Genomic DNA, 21,004 nt, shown 5'->3' with positions numbered 1-21,004 from the left:
TGAACCCTGTGTGATATCGCTGGATTTGACCACTTACAGGGACCTCCGCTGCTGTTGTGCAATATACGTATACACAGCATAACTTCACACAGATAAATGGTGTACTGTTTTGTTTTTGGCTGCAATCACTGATGCAGTTGCAAAAAGTGTTTTTTTTTTTTTTTTGGTTCCCAGTGGAGAAGGGAAGACAAAGCAAGTGGGAGACGTCATGTTGGTAAGTGTTAGCCTACATAGCTAACCAGAGTAGCTCCGTTCTCTCGCCTGCAAAACCGCCTCGACAAGGTTGTGCTCTGGGTCATAAACAAAGCACTTAGTGTGTGTGTGTATATATATATATTGTTATAAACAAACCAAAACACATAGCCACTTTCCCACCTCATTGTCACTTTTTCTTTGCATTTTCACTTTGTTTGCATGTAATTTTCCCATAAACCTGCTGTGGTTTTTCCCCTGGAAGTAGAGAAATTACGTCATGTGCGTCATATTTTACCCCTTTAGCGCCCACCCTCAAACAAGACTGTGTTGCCCTGGACAAAAGCAGAATCTCAGCTTCTACAGGATTCCAGCTGACACAGAGTGCTGGCTTTTGCCAAACAATCTCACAGCAGTGTACACAAAATTCAATAAAGTTAATGATGAACATTATCACTAAATGCTATTATAAATATGTAAGTCTGCAATCCTCAATTAACTTATTAAGTCCTGAGCGTACTTACATGTGCGATGATAACAATGTTGCTCCTACAAAAAAAAAAAGAAAACAGCAAAGAAAACAACACACCAGGTGCTGTATACAAGCGCCCAAAATGGCAGTTTTCTCCTTGTACCGCTGTAATTCAGCACCAGACAGATGCCTGGGATGTTCACTTACTCCACGATCAGGTTCAGACACAATGAGTTAGTCTCTAAGCTTGTCCCCCACTTTGCAGTACGTACATTGTTTCTCGTGTAATTAATTCCTGGAAGTACTGCGCATGACTGGCAACATGGCGATGGAGAGTGGCCGGGTCATGTGACTGCAAAGGGGTCTATAACTCCCCCTCTTTTGGACAATAATTTGAGTGGGGGGGGGGATTCCAATTGACTGTGTTGGCAATCCAGCAGACAAGGATCAAGATGAAAAGGCTGGAGATGATTTTTGTTAACCTTTATTTAATCAAGTAAGTTATTAAGAAAAAAAAATCTTATTACCATAACGACCTGGTGATGAAGGCTGATGATGAAGGCTACAACAACATCACTGGATACTTTGCCCTTTTTACTTCCTCCCAGTGGCACAGTAGACATTTCACTGGCCCCTGTGATGAAGTGCTCTGACACCCTGCAGTTCCTGAGGCAATGCCAGCAATGAGGTGTAGATCTTCCAGTTCATCTAACCACCGACCCTCCTAGAACACCTGTGATGTGACAATGTTTGATCCAGTAAAGGTCGTCACTTTGCTCATGAAAATCACAGAGATGATGATGATGATGCTCCCAAAGAAGCCAATAAGGGGCCAAGGAATCTGCCATGCTTGCAGACATCATAATACTTCAGAAAAATTAGTGGAATTAACCTCAGAGTGTCACATATGCATTTACTGCCTCACCTCAAAAACGAAGAAGTCACGTGAGGGGATTCCAGTTATGTCTCTTAAATTTCAACTGAAACTGGTTGTGGAAGAAAGGTCACCTAACTAGATGTCACCATGAAACAAGGAGAAAGAACAAGAGCAAGTAGTCCAAAATAACCAACACAAATGAGCAGAAACAAAAGAAAACCTCTGAAAAGACACGCTGAGAAGGATTGTGGAGGATTTTCTGATCTAACGATCAATAACATTGACATTGTTCCTGCAAAGTGTGTGCAGTCATTTGCACAATGCAGGTCCATCATGGTGTACTCTAGTAGTAATATTGATGTGGCGCTGTTGTAGATCTGGTGGGGATGTCACGCCCAAGAGTTGACCTTGATCCCATCAACGCGCTCTTTCCCTTGTCTGCTGTTACAGACTGTGACCACTTTGCCTGACTGTACCTGCTCAGAGTATTATTCTGAGAGTTTGAGCTATATACTTGAGCATGCACATGCTTGATCCTGTATGGTGTACGATAATCATTCATCAATGAGGTGTTTGATCTCGTGGTCAGATCTGACATCAGAGTGGGTGTGCGGGACAGATCTCCGTTGAAGTGAGTGGTGGAGCTGTAAGGCATGTAGGAGCATTCCTTGTCCCAGCACATGAAGCAGATCAAGGTTCCACTGAGCAGAAGCAGCAGAGAGGAGACACCGCCTATGTAGATGGAGGAGCCCACCTCCCTCCTCAGGGGTGCCGGCAATAAGGGGTCATTGTAGACTCTGATGGTTCGTCCTGCAGACCAGCTGACCGAAATCAGGCACAGGATGGCAGAAAGGAGAATCAGAGCGCCACCCAACAGAACCGCCTGCAATAACAACACAACTGTTGGTTTTGTGAGGTAGTAGTTAGTACCTGTCAGCATAAAGACAATAACTGCTACACCAATCTGACATTTGACCCCAGTAACTTTGCCCATCAACCCACATGGCTGACCCCAGGGCAGAATGAAATCCATCTACATGTGTGTGCCACATTTGATCAGTTCAGGTTAAAAATCAAATTCCTTCACCTATTATGATGTGTGCTTGACTGTTGTTGGCTACACAAGGATATTCCACATTTTAAGGTGATCTTTGTGTGTTATTAGAAATTGTCAGATGTCACTTGACTTAAGGTTTGATGCTTCAGCTTTGAGAAGTTTGAACTGCACCTTTAGAAATCCAGACACTAAGAAACACTTCCTGCTACTGTCCAACATGGACACTCCTTAGAGGACATACCTCAGCCAAGAAACAAAACACACCTTCCAATGATTTAAAAGTCTTTAAGCTTTCCTGGTTCTCTTCTCAAAATTTTCTTTTGACTGATTGAAATGGTTCCATTCCATTCCAGACCAAATTTGACAGAGTTTTGTGAGTTGTAGTGTCACCACCACCCCCCACCACCAAAAAACAAACCTTTCAAAAGTTTCACATATAGGTTCCACTGCCCCCCCCCAAACCATATATTTTTACCTCAGTCAACAAAATTTTGAGGAGGTTATATTTTCACTCGTTTTGTTTGTTTGCTTGTTTGTCTGTTTGTGAACAGCCTCTAACCCACAATTTTTCATATATTGTTATGAAATTTTTACAGAGGATTCATATCCTGATAGGCAAGAACTGATTCAGTTTTCAAGGTCAAAGTCAGGAAAAATCTTGGAAAAATCCCTATCATTTAACATTGAGCGAATTTTCAAAAATTCATACCTTTGTCAAAAAAGATCAAATATATTTCATATTTAACAGCATTATGTAGGATGGTATCCTGCATCGACTGACAAAGTTTGATCTGGATCTGATCCAGATTACAGATTTTGTAGACATTTAAATTAAACATTGAAAACCCCAGATGTATATTTTTACATTCTATCTTAATCAAACATGCCCCAGTCACTCTCATATTTGAAAGAAAGGTGCAGACTGGCACTCACTGTCACCTGACAAAGTTGGATTCAGATCTGATCCGGACTGTGGATTTTGTGGTCATTTGAATTTAATATTGAAAAGCACATTTGGTGTACATTTTGCATTATTTTTCATTCAGTCAATCACTCTCATTTGTGACAATGAGGTGCAAACAGGCACTCTCACTGAATAGACTAAGTTTGATCCACATCTGATCTGTACTGCAGATTTAGTGGATATTTGATTTTAAAATTGAAAAGCCCTTTTGATCTATATTTTTGTATTATATTTTAGTTTATGAAAAGCCACTTCTAACAGAACTTTCACTTGAAATTTTTTTTCCAAGGTAAAAACTTTTGGAACTGGAAACTGGTGTTGGCGGACAGTTGCGTTCTACGAGCATGGTGCTCCAGTTTACAATTAGTTTAGACTGTATAATTTCTTTTCATTGGTTTAGAAGAAAATCAGGTTGTATTTTATTAAGTTTTTACCAATCATTTTATTACTGAATAATTACTGGAAGCTGTTTTGTGTTGTTGTGTACCAGACAGCACACCTACAAAGAAATTAAGTTTTTCATCCCCGCCAGTAATCTGTTTGTGCATCCATCAGTCACACTTTTTTTGCGCTCAAGATATCTAAAACAAAATTTATCATATTTTCACTGGGGCATCTTAAATGATTAACCTGGAACAGAGTCTAGTTACAGTTTTGTCCATAATAATAATATAGTAATATAGATAATATAATGTATATGTAATGTATAATGTAATTATATAATGTAATATAGATATAGATAATGGAATTAAGCGGAAAATTAAAAAGAAAAATTGCACAATAGTACACTCAAGTGCTCTCATGCGTTCTGCTAATTGTTTTAAACTTAAATAGAAAACTGGCAAAAATTTAAATGGGTGGACAGACTTAGCTTAAGGACAAGTCTTGTGTGAACATTGCTCAGTTTTATGTTTCTGTCTGTCTTGTTATATTTCATTGTAAAACTGTTGTTTTTTTTTAATCATTCTCAAAATTTAAATGCTATGGAGATTTTAAAGGCTGTATAAGTTCATTAGATGTTCCAATGAACACATTATAAATAAATTACAGCACCTTCTTTTTGGAAGGAGAGGTGGATGGAAGCTCAGGATGGTTTGATGGATTTCCTCTACAGCTGACCAAACCTCCACCCAGGAGGGTGACGATGAAGCCGAGGAGGCCGGCAAAAATGGATAGCAGGGTGAGGGCACGTCCTGCTTGCAGGTCAGGGGTAAAATCCAGAGACAATGTTTGCCTCCTGCATTGCATCTGACCTGTGGCCTGAAAAATACAGTGTAACCACAGGCCATCCCACACCTGCAGGTAAGAGAGGCAGCTTTAACAAGAAACTAAGAGCTGAACAATAAGCAAGGCAAGAAAAAAATGTGGCACAGTAAGTCACCGAGTTGCTTTTCTTAAGCCTACGCATGGATCCTTGCAAAATACAGTTAGTGAATAGATAAATAAACAAGTTCATCCTTTACAGAATGTTAACAAAATTATTAACTAAACAATGTCATCTTGTATGTCTTGAAATGTCAGAGTTGAACCTGGTAGAAAAGACAACTCAAATTATCGCAGAGAATGACCACGCGAGGAAACACTGAATTTCTTTCCTGATCAGGCAGAGCCGGCAGGCATGACCATCATCACTGCTTGTCAGACAGCTCTGAAGGGCCCGCCCACTCACTTCCTGAATTTATTGAAGCAAAGTTGCACACAGACATATTACAGACAACAATATACAAAACACAGTTGCGTCTCTCAGTCTATTGATATGAATTTGTATCACTCTCAGGTGTCTCATGGTCTGTTCCCAGTGTTAGTGTACCCAGGGCTAGTGTACAGGCTATGTTGTTCCCTGCCCAAGATCGTTCTGTTAATTAAAATGTACAGTGAGGAAAATAAGTATTTGAACATCCTGCGATTTTGCAATTTTTCTCCCACTGAGAAATCATGGAGGGGTCTGAAATTTTCATCTTAGGTGCATGTCCACTGTGAGAGACATAATCTAAAAAAAAAATCTGGAAATCACAATGTATGATTTTTAAATAATTTATTTGTATGTTACTGCTGCAAATACGTATTTGAACACCTACCAACCAGCAAGAATTCTGGCTCACACAGACCTGTTAATTTTTTTTTACCTGTATTAATTGCACCTGTTTGAACTTGTTACCTGTATAAAAGGCACCTGTTCACACACTCAGTCAATCACACTCCAACCTGTCCACCATAGCCAAGACCAAAGAGCTGTCTAAGGACACCAGGGACAAAACTGTAGACCTGCACAAGGCTGGGATGGACTACAGGACAACAGGCAAGCAGCTTGGTAGAAGACAACTGCTATGATTATTTATTAGAAAGTGGAAGAAACACAAGATGACTGTCAGTCTCCCTCAGTCCGAGATTCCATGCGAGATCTCACTTTGTGGGGTAAGGATGATTCTGAGAAAGCTCAGAACTACGCAGGAGGACCTGGTCAATGACCTGAAGAGAGCTGGGACCACAGTCCCAAAGATTACATTAGTAACACATGATGCTGTCATGGTTTAAAATCCTGCAGGGCAGCAAGGTCTCCCTGATCAAGCCAGCACATGTCCAGGCCCATTTGAAGTTCACCGGTGACCATCTGGATGAGCCAGAGGCGGCATGGGAGAAGGTCATGTGGTCAGATGAGACCAGAATAGAGCTTTTTGGAATCAACTCCACTCACCATGTTTAGAGGATGAGAACAACCCCAAGAAAACCATCCCAACCATGAAGCATGGAGGTGGAAACATCATACTCTGGGGGTGCTCTTCTGCAAAGGGGACAGGACGACTGCAGCGTATTGAAGGGAGGATGGATGGGGTCATGTATTGCGAGATTTTGGCAAACAACCTCCTTCCCTCAGTAAGAGCATTGACAATGGGTCATGGCTGGGTCTTCCAGCATGACAATGACCCCAAACACACAGCCAGGGCAACTAAGGAGGGGCTCCGTAAGAAGCATTTCAAGGTCCTGGAGTGGCCTGGCCAGTCTCCAGACCTGAACTCAATAGAAAATCTATGGAGGGAGCTCCAACTCCAAACTTGAAAGATCTGGAGAAGATCTGTATGGAGGAGTGGACCAAAGTCCCTGCTGCAGTGTGTGCAAACCTGGTGAAAAACTACAGGAAACATTTGACCTCTGTAACTGCAAACAAAGACTACTGTACCAAATATTAACATTGATTTTCACAGGTGTTCAAATACTTACTTGCAGCAGTAACATACAAATAAATTATATAAAAAAAAAAATCATACATTGTGGTTTCCGGATGTTTTTTAGATTATGTCGGTCACAGTGGACATGCACCTAAGATGAAAATTTCAGACCCCTCCATGATTACTAAGTGGGAGAACTTGCAAAATTGTAGGGTGTTCAAATACTTATTTTCCTCACTATACATCTGAGCTCAGCAAAAACAAGGCTTACGTTCACACACTTTTCATGTAAGCAAAAGGTCATTTAGTGTAAGCAGTTCTGTGATTAACTAGGAAAGTAATATTAAGTGAAATCACACACACACACACACACACACACACACACACACACACACACACACACACACACACACACACACACACACACATATATATATATATATATATATATATGAAAGACATAATCAAAGACATTAATAATTGAGAAGTATCTTTAAAATTCTTTAACATTAAATTAAAAAGCCATATGATGAGGCAAACTAATTAAAATTTAGTTCTCTTCTATGCATCAGATTAACAGGAAAAAAAAAAATCTAATTTGTTTCATTATAGAATATACAGTTGTGCTCAAAGGTTTACATACCCTGGCAAATTTTTGGCCATTTTAAAGAGAATATGAATGATAACACAAAAACTTTTTTCATTCATGGTGTGAAGCTATTTATTGCCAAACAACTGTGTTTACTCTTTTTAAATCATAATTACAACAGAAACTACCCAAATGACCCTGATAAAAAGTTTCCATTCCCCAGTACTTAATACCATGTTTTGCCCCTTTTAACATCAATGGCCGCTTGGAGTCTTGTGGTAATTGTGGATGATGCTCTTTACTTTCTCTGATTATAAAGCTGCCCATTCATCTTGGCAAAAAGCCTCCAGTTCCTGTAAATTCCTGGGCTGTCTTGTGTTAGGACTGTTTTTGGGGGTCTCCTGTGACCTCGCCTTCCCCCGTCACCTCAGTCCTGCGTGTTCATTTGATTTGAAAGAAGGATATGACAAGTTATTTAAATTTGAACACAATTCCTCTGGTGGATAGCCCTCCCCACAGTGATTTATTAAACAGAATTAAGAATAACAGAATTAACAGTAACAGAATTTAAAATAACAGAATGAGTAGGTAAGTTTACCATACACAAAGCTTTGCGGGTCCGTTCAGCAGTCTGTCCCTGAATTAGCATTAGCAGCTCCTCAGCGAGAGAATATCAGTATGAAGAGACTAAGATATCCAACCCTGGACCCCACTTTTATAATATGTTCCAGCTCCACCCTGTCTAGACAAATTCACCTAATATTAGAATGTTGGGGTCTTCTTCCCATCTGCTTCGGGGCTTGGTCCTGCCCACTTCACTGTACAGGCTTCTTTTTTGACAGGTGATGTCTCCATCTGACTCCAAGCTTTCTACCAAATAAGGAGATGCATGACCCGTTTCCTAGCTGATAGCGCTTCACTTATTCTTATACTTAACAGCTATGGTTAAAACATTCACATGAACTTCTGCAATTTTCTCAGAAAGCCCATGGTTAAACATGTCACTTCCACATTAAAAATGCCAAGGCACCCTAAACAACAGAAACTAGACATCCTGATAGGAAGTTTCTCACCCTCGCACATATGTCTGGCTTTCTTCATAATTCTGCACAATCACAAGCTCTATTAAAACATGCTGAAATGATCACTTATCAAACATTAATGCATACTGTGTGACAATAACTATCCTTAGCTCAATAAAGAATAAAAGGTGATACAATGAAATAACTGGGAAAAAGCACAGATGGTTAATACATATTTAAGCACATTTAGGATATATATTCCTTCAGGGCCTAACCCAATAAGGAGTTGTTTGTGCAGAAACTGCTCCCTGAAGCACCAAATTATCACTAACTGTCAGTCAGTCTCATCCCCGTTGTTACACCACAGATACATTTGACATTTCAAAGTTACACATCCTCCAGACAGAGAAGTCTAAACATACCTGAGTGGCAGTTTTACATCCTGTTCTAAATAGCTTTGCATGGCAACGGTCGAAAAGCCATACAACAATTCACAGTTCAAAAGTATTTGGACACATGGCTCAAAAGTAATTGGACAAATAATAGCTATCGCATAATTAACCTTAGCTATTGACAATATAATGTAATATAGCATTCACTTGCATGAGCTGCATGTTTGAGATCTCCCCAGAGTGGCTCAGTGATATTGAGTTCAGGAGATTGAGATGGCCACTCCAGAACCTTCACTTTATGACAGGTCAGCTTGGCCTTGTGTTTTGAATCGTTGTCATGTTGGAACATCCAAGTATGTCCCATGCACAACTTTCACTGATGAGTGCTAATTTTCCTCCAGTATTTTCTGATAACATGCTGCATTCATCCTTCCATCAATTTTGAGTTGAACACTGGTGATTGGTTAATTAGAGTTGAACACTGGTGATTGGCATTCTCAGTTCCTTGGATATCTTTTTTATATCCCTTTCCTGTTTTATACAGTTCAATTACCTTTCCTTTGACAATTCTTTTGCTTTCCCTCTGACTCAGAAACCAGAAACATTAGTACAGCACTGGATGAAAGATGCAAGAGTCTGTCAAGAGCCCAGAAACTCACTGACATTTTATACACACACTGATTATAAGAAAACAGATCACAGCTGAGGATGGTTATCTTTTGTAGCCATTCACACCCATTTTTGTCAACTTGTGTGCACATTATCAGGCCAAAATTACCATGGTGTGTAAACTTTTGATCAGGGCTATTTGGATAGTTTCTGTTGTCATTAAAATTTAAAAAGTGTAAACACAGTTGTTTGACAATAAATGGCTTCACACAACCACTAACAATGAGTGAAAAAAGCTTTCATGTTATTATTCATATTCTCTGTATAATGGCCAAAAAAAAAAAAAAAAAAAAAAAAAAATCTAAAATTCTGCCAGGGCATGTGTTGGGCAGTATGTCTCATGGCCAATTTGCTACCTTCATCCCTGTGAACAGGTGGGATGAGCTCATCAGTGAAATCACCTGCTGGAGTCAGTGGCTGCAAAGAAAACCTGCACCCTCTCGGCCCTTTCTGGAATAGTTTTGACACCACTGGAGTAGACTGTTCTCAAAAACTGAGTGACTGTGTAAGAAGGAGAAGAGTGAGGAAAGCCACCAAGATGCAACCACACAGGTTTTTCATAGAGTGCCATACTGTTTGTATTTCTTCATAATTGATGCTAAATAAAAGTCCAAGACATATTCAGTGACTTGGAAATGTTCATGTATCCATCCCCTGACTTGTCTGAAGAAAACTAGTAATAAAACTGATCATTTACAGGTATAATACCAAAGTGGTCCATTACTTATGCAACCAGTCATTTTGGCTTTTATATTTTTAATTAGCTTATATCAAGTTGTAGAAATTTGCTTTCAGTTTGCATTTAAGGAAGATAATTTTAGAAATTTTTATCTTTATATTTTTGTATTTGAAATGGCATAAACAAATTAAAATGTGTGAAATACCAAGTGTTCCAATATTTTTGGAGGGCACAGTATTTGTCATAAAATGCTCAAACAAGGAGCCATTTGGACATGCTAACATTAACCGTTAGCATCACGCTATGTAATGTCATTGTAACACACATGAAGGATTAAATGATCTGCTTTAAGGTGCTCGTCTTGATCACATCACCAGCCAAAGTTTGACAATAAGTTAAACACTTACAAATTAATAACAAAAGTAAATCTTCTTTGTCTTTGTGTTTATCGGTGGATTGTAAACCAGATTTAGAGGACTGTAGCTTGAAATGAGCTTGTCAGTTTTTTCATTCGTAAAGGCTATCTCTGTGGTCATCGATACTACTGGTGCTTGTTTATATGCCAAAGCAAATAAAAAAAAAAGCCAATTTGAATAATAAGCATCATCACAGTTTGAAATATAACATTACATATCATAATATATACAATCACCCTCTCAGTTATTCATTTATATTTTTATTTTGCATTACTTGGATGGAAGAAAGTTGGACGAGGATGAAATCAATTTCTCTTTGAAATATATGAACTTACCGATTGTGCAGATACAATGTTGGCTCCCACAAAAGACGCCTCACGCCACATTGGGAGGCTACATGTCAAACACACTCCAAAAACACCCAACAAGCACAAAGTCAGACCCACAATCTGCCTGCCCTTCCACCCCATGGAAAAACACCAACATCTACTAGTAAAGTATAAGAATCCTGAAGGGTTTTTTCCTAACAAAATTAATAGTAACTGAATTTAATACAAAAAGTCCCCACTGTACTTCCAGAAACACATCTTCCTGCAATCCAGCCAAGCATTTCTTTTTCTTGTTACTGTTTAAAAGGACGGTAAACTGCTCATAGCAGCTGTTATGTTAAATTGTCAGATGACACAAAAATCAACAGAGAGATGCAAAACTGTTTCAAAGGGAGGCAACTGAGTGATATTCAGTAAATAAAAGACTGCAGCGGTTGCTCAGAAAAGCAACCGCGGTGACAGACTCCTCTCCATGAGATGTAGGACTGAGAGGTATAGAAGATAATTTCTCCCAGATGCCATGAGACTCACATTTGTTGTTATTTACATAAAGTGAAGAAAAAGGAATATTAGGCTCACCTCCCTCTGTTGTCTCCAGTTCCAGTGTTCTCAAAGAGTTTGTGCCAGTGTCGCTCTCTCAGCTTTCTGAGGTTGTGCAGAAGTTGAGACCTACTACCTGTCCCCTGGACATAATTCCACCAAGGATGCTGAAACAAATTTTTGACACAGTAGGACCAAGGCTTCTTTTATTTTTCAACAACTGTTTAAGATCTGGGTCTGTTCCAGCTGTTTTCTAACAGGCTGTGGTCAGACCGCTGCTTAAAAAACCAAACCTTGATCCAGTAGTACTGTCAAACTTCAGACCAGTGTCCCATTTGGCTTTTCTCTCCAAAATTCTAGAGAAGCTTGTTTTTAATCAGTTGCTGTCTTTTCTGGACCAGAATCAGATTTTTGATAAATTTCAGTCAGGTTTTCGTACACGCCACAGTACTGAGTCCGCACTGTTGAGAGTCCAAAATGACATCTTGTTGTCCCTGGACTCAAAGAGACCTGTACTGTTGGTAATGCTTGATCTCACTGCAGCATTCAATACAGTGGACCACTCCATCCTCCTGAACCATCTAGCCCAGCAGGTGGGCTTTCAGGACCCGTGCTGCAGTGGTTCAGGTCCTATTTAACAAACAGGCACTTCTCTGTTTTCATCAATGGCCACTCCTCTTCTACAGCCCGACTGTCTTCTGGTGTCCCGCAAGGCTCCATTTTGGCCCAGTTCTGTTCTCTCTTTACATGCTGCCTCTGGGTTCAATCATCTCCAGCCGTAACGTGTATTTTCATATGTATGCCGATGATCTTCAAACTATCTACCAGTCTCACCAGATTCTCCAGATGCATCTCAGGCTATCAACACCTGTATGGATGACATCAAGCACTGGCTCACACAGAATTTCCTGAGTCTAAATGAATCCAAAACGGAATTCTGTCTTTTTGGCACCACAAGCCCACTCGCCATTGTCTCAAACGGTCACTCACCTCCTCACCATAACACCATAATCAGAAACTTGGGAGTTCACTTGGACACTGACCTAAATCTCCATAAACAAATTGTAAGACAAGCTTCTTTCAGCTCCGCATTCTCACAAAAGTGAAACCCTTCCTCTGTTGTTGTGACCTGGAGAAAGCAATCCACACATTCATCAGCTCACGCATGGACTACTGCAATGCTCTGTATATTGGACTCAGTCAAACATCCTTACACAGATTACAACTGGTACAAAATGCTGCTGCCCGGCTCCTCACAAATTCTCGTAAACATCACCATATCACACGTGTTCTGTGCTCTCTCCACTGGTTGCCAGTGAAATACAGAATCCAACACAAACTTCTCCTGTTCGTTTTCTGCTCCATCCACAGCCTCGCATCTGCGTATTTATGTGAGATTCTGACCCTTCACCAGCCCAGCAGATTTCTATGATCTGCACAGCTCTACTTGTTGAAGCAGCCCAGGTCTTGAAGCAAACAGTGGGGTGATCGTGCTTTTGCAGTAGTAGGTCCTAAACTTTGGAACTCGCTGCCCCTCGACTTGCGTGCCATCTTGGATCTGCCTCTTTTTAAAACAAAACTCAAAATGTATTTGTTTAGATGTGCTTTTGATACTTAGTCTTGTTTAGACTTGGGAATAAAATGTATCTGTGTTCTTCTTTTTAACTATATTTTAAATATGATTTTTATATGTACAGCGCTTTGGTCAACTTAGGTTGTTGTAAAACGCTTAACAAATAAAATTTGATTGATTGATTGATTGATTGATTAGGTTGTTTAAAAAAATAGCAGTGTCTGCATTGTTCTTTACAAACTCAGTAAAGTAAGTAATAAAAAATTGACACATTTTTCTTCATGTTTTGATTTGGAATGGAATGTGCAGTGTTCTCAATGCATTTGCAAGTGTGGAAATGAAAGCTATTTTAAGGATTTTGAGCTTTATTTACTTTTTTATACACACTGCTATTATTTTGAACACAACTGCATTAATGGTTTCATTTTTGTACCTAGAACTGCTTTAAAGTTTTGATTGGACTGTATCTTTTTGTGAGCAACAATGACTTTATAAGATCTTCCATTTTATTATTTGCAGGTTATTGTTAACATATATTTTTTTAAAAATTGCATGGACTTGATTTAATTAAAAGCAAAAACAATAAAGGATGCAAAGAGAAACAAACATAGTGTCTTTAAAAATCCAACGCTACATACAGCCATATCAGTGTTCTTTCAGCCAGATGCATGACTCAAAGTGACAATTTAGCAAACATACATTAAGTTATAGCACTAGAGAATCCAAACAAAAACCTTCTAACAATTAACCCATTTACTTGTATGACATTGTGACTTGATTCATGACGTTTTTTAGTTGACTGATTGGCTCTATTTTGCTTTATTATTACATATGGTACTATACCAATTTTTTTTATATCTGATATGATACTTATACTGATACGGCTGCTATTCCTTTTTCCTGTGTTAAAACAACTAATCTGTTAATAAATACTGTTTTCTGAATGTACGTTGCTAACCAAGCCATCTAACCTAACATCAACTCAAACTGTGAATCAAGTATTCTACTCGACTAAAGAAAAACATACATAGTGCAGGACATGACTTGGATGTGCAATAGAAGACTCAGATCAGATATCAATATCTTATACAGTAATTCTGGCCAATATCAGACAGGCACAGATTTAAAATACTGGATCAGCACAACCATATTAAATATTTGAAGTTTTATACATTTTGTGACTTATGTTTTCTTAAAAATATATATTCATCCATAAAAAGCAGTTGTTATGTTACAAAGAAGAAACATTTCCTCATATCATTTATTCCACATTTCAAATGTTTCCAGGGAGAAATGAATTCAGTGTGAACTTTCTATATTGCAGTCAGATAAAGCTAAAATCATCACTGATTCATCAAAATAAAATGAAAAAAATAAAAAAGAAAGAAAGAAAAGCCCTTCTGCCAAAGTAAATAAATCACATTTTCTGTTAGACTTTGTGTTTGACTCAGTCTTCAGTTCAGGTCCTTTTATTTATACACTGCATAATTGCATTCACACACACACACACACACACACACACACACACACACACACACACACACACACACACACACACACACACACACACACACACACACACACACACACACACACACACACACACACACACACACACAAATGGCCAATTTAAAAATTCCAACTCACCGAACCTGTATGTCTTTGAAAGCGAGAGGAAGCCGGAGCATCCGAAGGGAACTCCCATGAACACAGGGAGAACATGCAAACTCCACACAGAAAGGACCAGGTGGGAAGTGATCCCACAACCTCTTTGCTCTGCGGCAACAGTGCTAACCACGATGGTCACCATGGTACTCAACACATTGACAACAGCAGTCAACAAAAACTACCTCAAGCATTTTTGGTTATAGGAAGAAACCAGAATCAGTGGGTTGACCATCTGTTTTGGTCATATTAACAACAACAAAACAGTGAAATAACAAAGAAATGTCAAATATACAAGGACAAAAAATGTTGCAGCTGAGCAACCATATACATTTTGGAGTCCTGTGGCTGCAGTAACCTGATGGCTCAAAAGACATCCATGTGACGAAGAGCTGTTACCAAACACAGGGCGTACAAATGGTGAGTCAGTGTTCCACTTCATCCCTAGCTGTCAGCTTCAGCACCTATAGCTGCAACACAGAATGCCTCCACCAATTACAAGAAGCGCTCCCGAGACCCAGCCCACATAAATGGATGCCCCGAGCTCCCCTTTCATCTCCTCAGTGGTTAGAGGGTTGTAGAATCCGGTGATGATATTGTAAGCTGACCAGCAAACGGGTATCAGACACGCAATGCCTGCGATTATAAAGACAGCACCGCCAGCAACGCCAATGTTGGCTTTGATGAGTCTGTCGTCACGAAAGAAGTTTGTGCAGCGAGCTCCGACCGTAGTGAGTCCGATGGCCAAAACGCTGATCCCGAGGGAGGCGCAGATAAGACCCCGGGCAGTTTGCAGGTCTTGCGTTAATGCCAAGACAGAGTCATAGGCTTTGCACTGTGAGACGCCCGTGCTCTCGACCACACAGTTCATCCACAAACCTTCCCAGAAGATCTGCGAAGTGACAATATTTGGCCCAACGAAGGCTGTCACCTTCCACATGGGCAGTCCGCAGATTAGGATGGTGCCAAGGAAACCAATGAATGCCAGACAGAAGCCAACAAGCTGAGTCCCCATTTTCCAGGAAAAAAACAAGGTCTCGGAGGCACAAATGTGTCTCAGAGACACCAATAAAAGCCAGCGTCACGACCAGAGTGCCGAGCCACCATTTCAGCAAACATTTAGTCAGCCGCTAATCAAGGCAAACGTTGTCGTTTATGTTGTTGCAGTTCAGGTTTTGCATGAAGGAGAACAGGGAGTGGCTGTGCAACTTCATGGATCGTGTTTCTTGTTTGTCCTGATTCCTGTATGAATGAGTAGGAGGAGGGTGCTGTTGCCATGGTGATCATTTATGAAGAGCCATTTGCAAAATGCTGTGACCCCAGTTAAAAAGTTCGGATGATTATCTTAAAGGACCTTTTTCCCCATAGTGCAGCAGATAACAGAAGACTTACAGAGGAATCCTTTAAACAGTGATACAAGCACCAAAGTCGGCACAAATACTGCTTAGACATTACTCTTTTGAAAAAAACAATTGGTCACTTGAATTTTCAATATGCAGCCAGGTAGGGGACAAATGAAGAATTGTACAGGAGTTTAAATTTAAAATGTTCCAATCATATTGAAAGCTATACCACTTTATGTGTCTAATCACAAAAAATCCAGAAAGGTATAGTTTGGACTATGAATGTTATGGAGTTATGGGGTTAAAACAGCAAGAATGGTGAAAAAGGTCAGTTTCAGTTTGTACAGGGGTCAGAAGTTAATGTTGCTCCAATTGTTGTAACATGTGATGCAGAATCTGGATCCAAATCCAGATCATCTCCTAAATTCAGTGGAGTTTTCCATGCCCTAAAATCTATCTGTGGTGCAAACTTGGTGAGAATCTGTGAAATAGTTTTGACGTAATTCTTCAAATCCTATACAAAGTGAAATCTTGATCCAGAATCTCAACCTTTCTTTTGTGCCTTCAGTCATTATGATCTCTGGACATGATATGTATATGGTTGTTTAGCTGCAACCAGATGGCCACCTTACTGAGTCTGGTCTGCTTGATGTTTCTTCCTGTAATCCAAAAAAAAAAAAAAAAAAAAATGCCTAAGGGAGTTTTTTCAGTAGTTATCAATGTTGACAATGGGCTTACTCAGGTAGTGGATAAAGTTTAAACCTTACCGGTGTGTAGCACCTTGGGCACGACCTACAGTGCCTTCTAAAAGTGTTGCTGCTTGATATTTCACACATTTTATTGTGTTTGTGCCATTTCAAATACAAAACAAAAATTTGGCTTCTCATTATAAAAATTTCTCAAATTATCTTCCTTAAAGTCAAACTCAAAGCAGATCTCTACAAATTGATATAATTAAAAATAGAAAAGTCAAGATGATGGGTTGCATAAGTAATGGGCCATTTTGGTATAATACCTCTAAATAATCAGTATTTTTTCTTCAGACAAGTCAGTGGATGGATACCTGAACATTTCCAAGTCAATGTCTTGACCTTCATTTACAACAATTAATATAACACTATGGCACTTTATGGTACATCTGCATGGAGTAGACAGTTCTCAAAAACTGACTGTGCAAGAAGGAGAAGAGTGAGGAAATTGTGCATAGTGCATGTTTTGTATTTTGTATCACCAGTTAGACAGCTTCATGATGAAGTGGTACAGAGGAGGATTTTCTTTAAAAAAAAAAAAAGGTTTGAAAGTTCAGCTACAATTTGCCAGAAGATATATCTGGGGTGCAAGATTTGATGTTTTGGTGAAAGAAAATATATGAAGTCACAGTTTTCATAGAGTTTAATCTGCTAATTGACAAACACATGAATGAGAAATTGTGTGTGTGTGTGTATATATATATGTGTGTGTAGAGAACGTTGTGTAGTTCTTTTCCTTCTATTGGAGTAGAAGTCAAATGTTAATCTAAAGGGGCTTTTTTTAAATGATAGTCAAAGGAATATTTGTTGAAAATAGCATTATATTGGGGATCGTTAGAGTTGGCTACTCACATTAAACTTATCACTCAGTTGCATTTGCCGTTTAATTTCAGGTATGATTAAAATGAGTCCGAACCAAGACTCTTAAGCCTTCATATTACCAGTTTGAACTTTTTGGATCTTGTTAACATTACATTTTTAGCTGCTTCCATGTCCTTTTTTCCTAGTTCAACCAGATTTCACCTGCAACATTATATTCGCAATTAAATATTAACAGGAGCTGCAGTTTTATTTTGTTCTTCCATGTGTACCATTGATCACCGTGTGGCAGTGCTCCACTGAATGTTTTTAGTTTGCCATAGTGAATCCCAGCTGCTTCAGAGGGAGAGTGGGTTCACTCAGAACACTCATTTTGATTAAACATTCAAATCAGCGCCTCTGCAACTAAGATCTCAGTTTCCCATCTCAGGTTAAATCAACTGATTTGAGCAATAGACAGTTTGTTTAACCTTTCTGAGACAGGCCCCTGTCCCACTTCCAGCGCCAACACAGCTAATTATTAAGTCATGTGTTCATAATCAAGAACTGTGAAACTAGCAATTTTAAAAAAAAGAAAAAAAAAAGGTTGACAAAAAGATGCAAGGCAGGTGTTGTCCAGGAGCAGTGTTTGAGAACCCCATTTGAAACAAATACTGCCCCAATTGAAATTTTGGCAAGTGAAGTTAAACCCAATTACCATCCAAGCACAGAGCCTATGCAGAAAGATTTTCCTCTGAAGTGTTTCATGAATTGTTTTGGGGATTCAAAGAGTTTACCATCAAGATGTGATCACATATCTCAAGTTCATTGGAATGATCAGCTCCATCAATGGTTGCAGGTTTGTGCCAAATCAACCTTGTAGCTAGTTGACAAAACTGGTTGAGTAACAGCTTGCAATAGTTTGTCGCACTTGTGAATTTTCTGGAGAATATTTAGCCGGTTAACAGGAATATTGACAACTAGTCAGCAGTTGTCTGGGTTAGTGTTTTAACTGCATGTATTGAAAGTGTGTGTCTCCACAGAGCAACTGGTCACTGAGGGAACTTTAAAATCTACACCTTTTACATTAATCAGTTTCTCCAATTAGACACCTGGATTCAGTACAAAAACACCTTCATGCCATTAAAGTCATTCCAGACAGCACATTCTCAAATTCAATTTATTTAAAAGATTCTAAAACTCAGTTTACAGTATAAAAACTAAAAAAAGTTCAGGCTTCTGAAATTTGGGTGGCTTTTCAAACATAGGCCCCGCCAGTGGCTGTGGCGCGCGGGGCTGAGTATTTCACAGAATATCTGCTGTCCTCACCCCGGCGACACTGAGCACACAGAAGCACACCGCCGATGATCAGGAGACCTGCCGCGCCCCAGCCGATGAACAGCGACGCACCAAGCTCCTGCCTCTGTGCGTCAATCACAATAGGGTTGTAGAAGTTCCTGATGACCTCATTTGCAGACCAAGACACAGGAATCAGGCACAGGATGCCACCAACGATGAAGAACACACCTGCAATTGCGGCAACCTTGTTCTTGTCTGCCTCATTTTCAATGCAGTTTGTGCACTTCCCTCCTATGGTGGCAAGCAGCAGCCCCAAAAAGACTACGAGGATCGAGATTACGACCAGAGCCCGGGCCGCCTGCAGGTCATGGGGCAGAGCCAGCATGGAGTCGTACACCTTACACTGCATCTGGCCGGTGCTCTGCTTCACACAGTTCATCCACAGGCCGTCCCAGAAGATCTGTGCCGTCACAATGTTGTTCCCAATGAAAGCAGACACCTTCCACATGGGGAGGGCACAGATGATGATGTCTCCCAGAAAGCCAATGGATGCCAGGAACATGCCAATGATCTGGAGGCCTGCAGATACCATAGCTGTGACTGTCTGTGAAGAAACAAGGTGAAAATGTGACAGCACCAATAAAGAAGAAAAAAAAAAGCATATGCTTGTGTCTCATGTTTTATACTCACCTGCTCAGGTCAGTGCTTCTTCTGATTGGCTGCTCAAAATGACTTAAACTGAACACACCTGTGGCTGCTGCAGGATATTTATTAGCAATCACGCTTTAAATGTGTGACAAACAGCACTGATGACATTTCAGAAATGTACAATTACAGTTGGTTTAGTTGTTAAACTGCAGTCTGGATACCCTTTTAAAAATATATACTGTGAAGTTTATCCTGCAGATTTTCTCAGAGTCTGCAGTGAGTCGACTGCAGAAATCAAACCAGCTGTTGCCATTTGCCTTAATGAAGCTGTCAGCCCTGCTGACGTATTTCACGATAGCATGAATTTGCTTCTTTTTTTTACAGCTCTGTGCACGTATGATGCTGTTAGAGCTCAGAGGTGAAGCTCAGTAGGTCCTAATTAGTACTTCATTTAACTGAATACTTAAAAAATAAAAGTCCTCCATAAATTGCTGTGCATGCACTAAGAAAAAAAACATTGAAATGATGAATAAAATGAGAAAACTGTGTAAAGCTTTTTGAAAATATTACAAGATCTGTGTGAGGGTAAATATAAATGAAGTGTTAGAGCTTTGAATGTTTACAGGGCGTTCAACAAACTCTGGCCCAGTCCCAGTGTCTTCCCTAAGCCCTGACCTCTGAACCCGCACACACTTAAACATCACCTGGAAAGTGACTGAGTGAATGAGGCTGTAAGGGTTCAAAGTGGTTTAAATCACTTTACCTTAACATTGTCATGTTGCTTGCTATTATGAAGTGAAACAAATATTTTGGCCGACTTGTAAGAGTTACCCATTTTAATGGCATAGAAGATTTTCATCCATTTGGATGATTTTAAACCATATTTATCTGTTAAACTGATTCTTATGGGTGTGATATGAATAGGATTTATTCATGATGAATCCAATTCATGATAAAACAAATGGCCCAAGCAGAGGGTCACCCCTTTGAGTCTGGTCTGCTTGAGGTTTCTTCCTCAGAGGGAATTTTTCCTTACCACTGCTGCTCTGGGGGTTGGTAAGATTAGACCTTACTTGTGTGAATTGCCTTGAGGCAACCTTGTTCTGATTTGGCACTATATAAATGAAAATAAATTGAAATTGAAATGATAAATTTATTGTGTAATATATATAGAAAAGATGGAGTTGATTAGTAGCCTACTGTTACCTGTCTTTTTTTTTTTACCCATTTCATGCATGCTTTACTGACATAATAAACTTGTATTATGTTTATTAATTTTCTTTTTGACAATATAATCCAAAGGATAAAAATCTAATATGCAATTAAAATGCATATGTTTTAGTCACCGGCACTTTATTTCATTTATTTATTTATGTACATTTAGGCTGACCTGTGCACCCATTATGCCAGATTTTTCTTAATTTTTCCTTTTTCCTTTTTTTTTTTTTTTTTTTTTGAAGGGACGTGGTCTGTAGTGCATTTCTGGTTGCAGCTACACAATTGTTCACTCCAACTTTCTGGATTCCCTGGTAACCCCGTTTGACATCACAATGCTATGAACTGT

At 39.4% G+C, this 21,004-nt stretch overlaps 3 protein-coding genes across 3 annotated transcripts; all 3 read right to left on the bottom strand.

The window, feature by feature from the left end:
- Positions 1–325: 325 nt before the first annotated feature.
- Positions 326–11,544, bottom strand: LOC117517236 (claudin-4-like). The gene is made up of 3 exons (XM_034178179.1): positions 10,832–11,544; positions 4,616–4,858; positions 326–2,424 (listed from the first exon to the last, which is right to left on the bottom strand). Exons 1-3 carry the CDS (start codon positions 10,964–10,966, stop codon positions 1,885–1,887), a joined length of 918 nt encoding a protein of 305 aa, XP_034034070.1. The 5' UTR covers positions 10,967–11,544; the 3' UTR covers positions 326–1,884.
- Positions 11,545–14,164: 2,620 nt separating this feature from the next.
- On the bottom strand, positions 14,165–15,761 carry LOC117517235 (claudin-like protein ZF-A89). The gene has a single exon (XM_034178178.1). It carries the CDS (start codon positions 15,616–15,618, stop codon positions 15,061–15,063), a length of 558 nt encoding a protein of 185 aa, XP_034034069.1. The 5' UTR covers positions 15,619–15,761; the 3' UTR covers positions 14,165–15,060.
- Positions 15,762–18,751: 2,990 nt separating this feature from the next.
- LOC117516550 (claudin-like protein ZF-A89) lies at positions 18,752–19,387 on the bottom strand. Its single transcript, XM_034177423.1, has one exon. It carries the CDS (start codon positions 19,382–19,384, stop codon positions 18,752–18,754), a length of 633 nt encoding a protein of 210 aa, XP_034033314.1. The 5' UTR covers positions 19,385–19,387.
- Between the last annotated feature and the right edge of the window lie 1,617 nt (positions 19,388–21,004).

Source organism: Thalassophryne amazonica, chromosome 9 (assembly GCF_902500255.1).
Source record: "Thalassophryne amazonica chromosome 9, fThaAma1.1, whole genome shotgun sequence".
Classification (NCBI taxonomy): domain Eukaryota; kingdom Metazoa; phylum Chordata; class Actinopteri; order Batrachoidiformes; family Batrachoididae; genus Thalassophryne; species Thalassophryne amazonica.
Note: the sequence above shows the minus strand (reverse complement) of the source record. Positions and strands in the feature narration are given on the sequence as shown.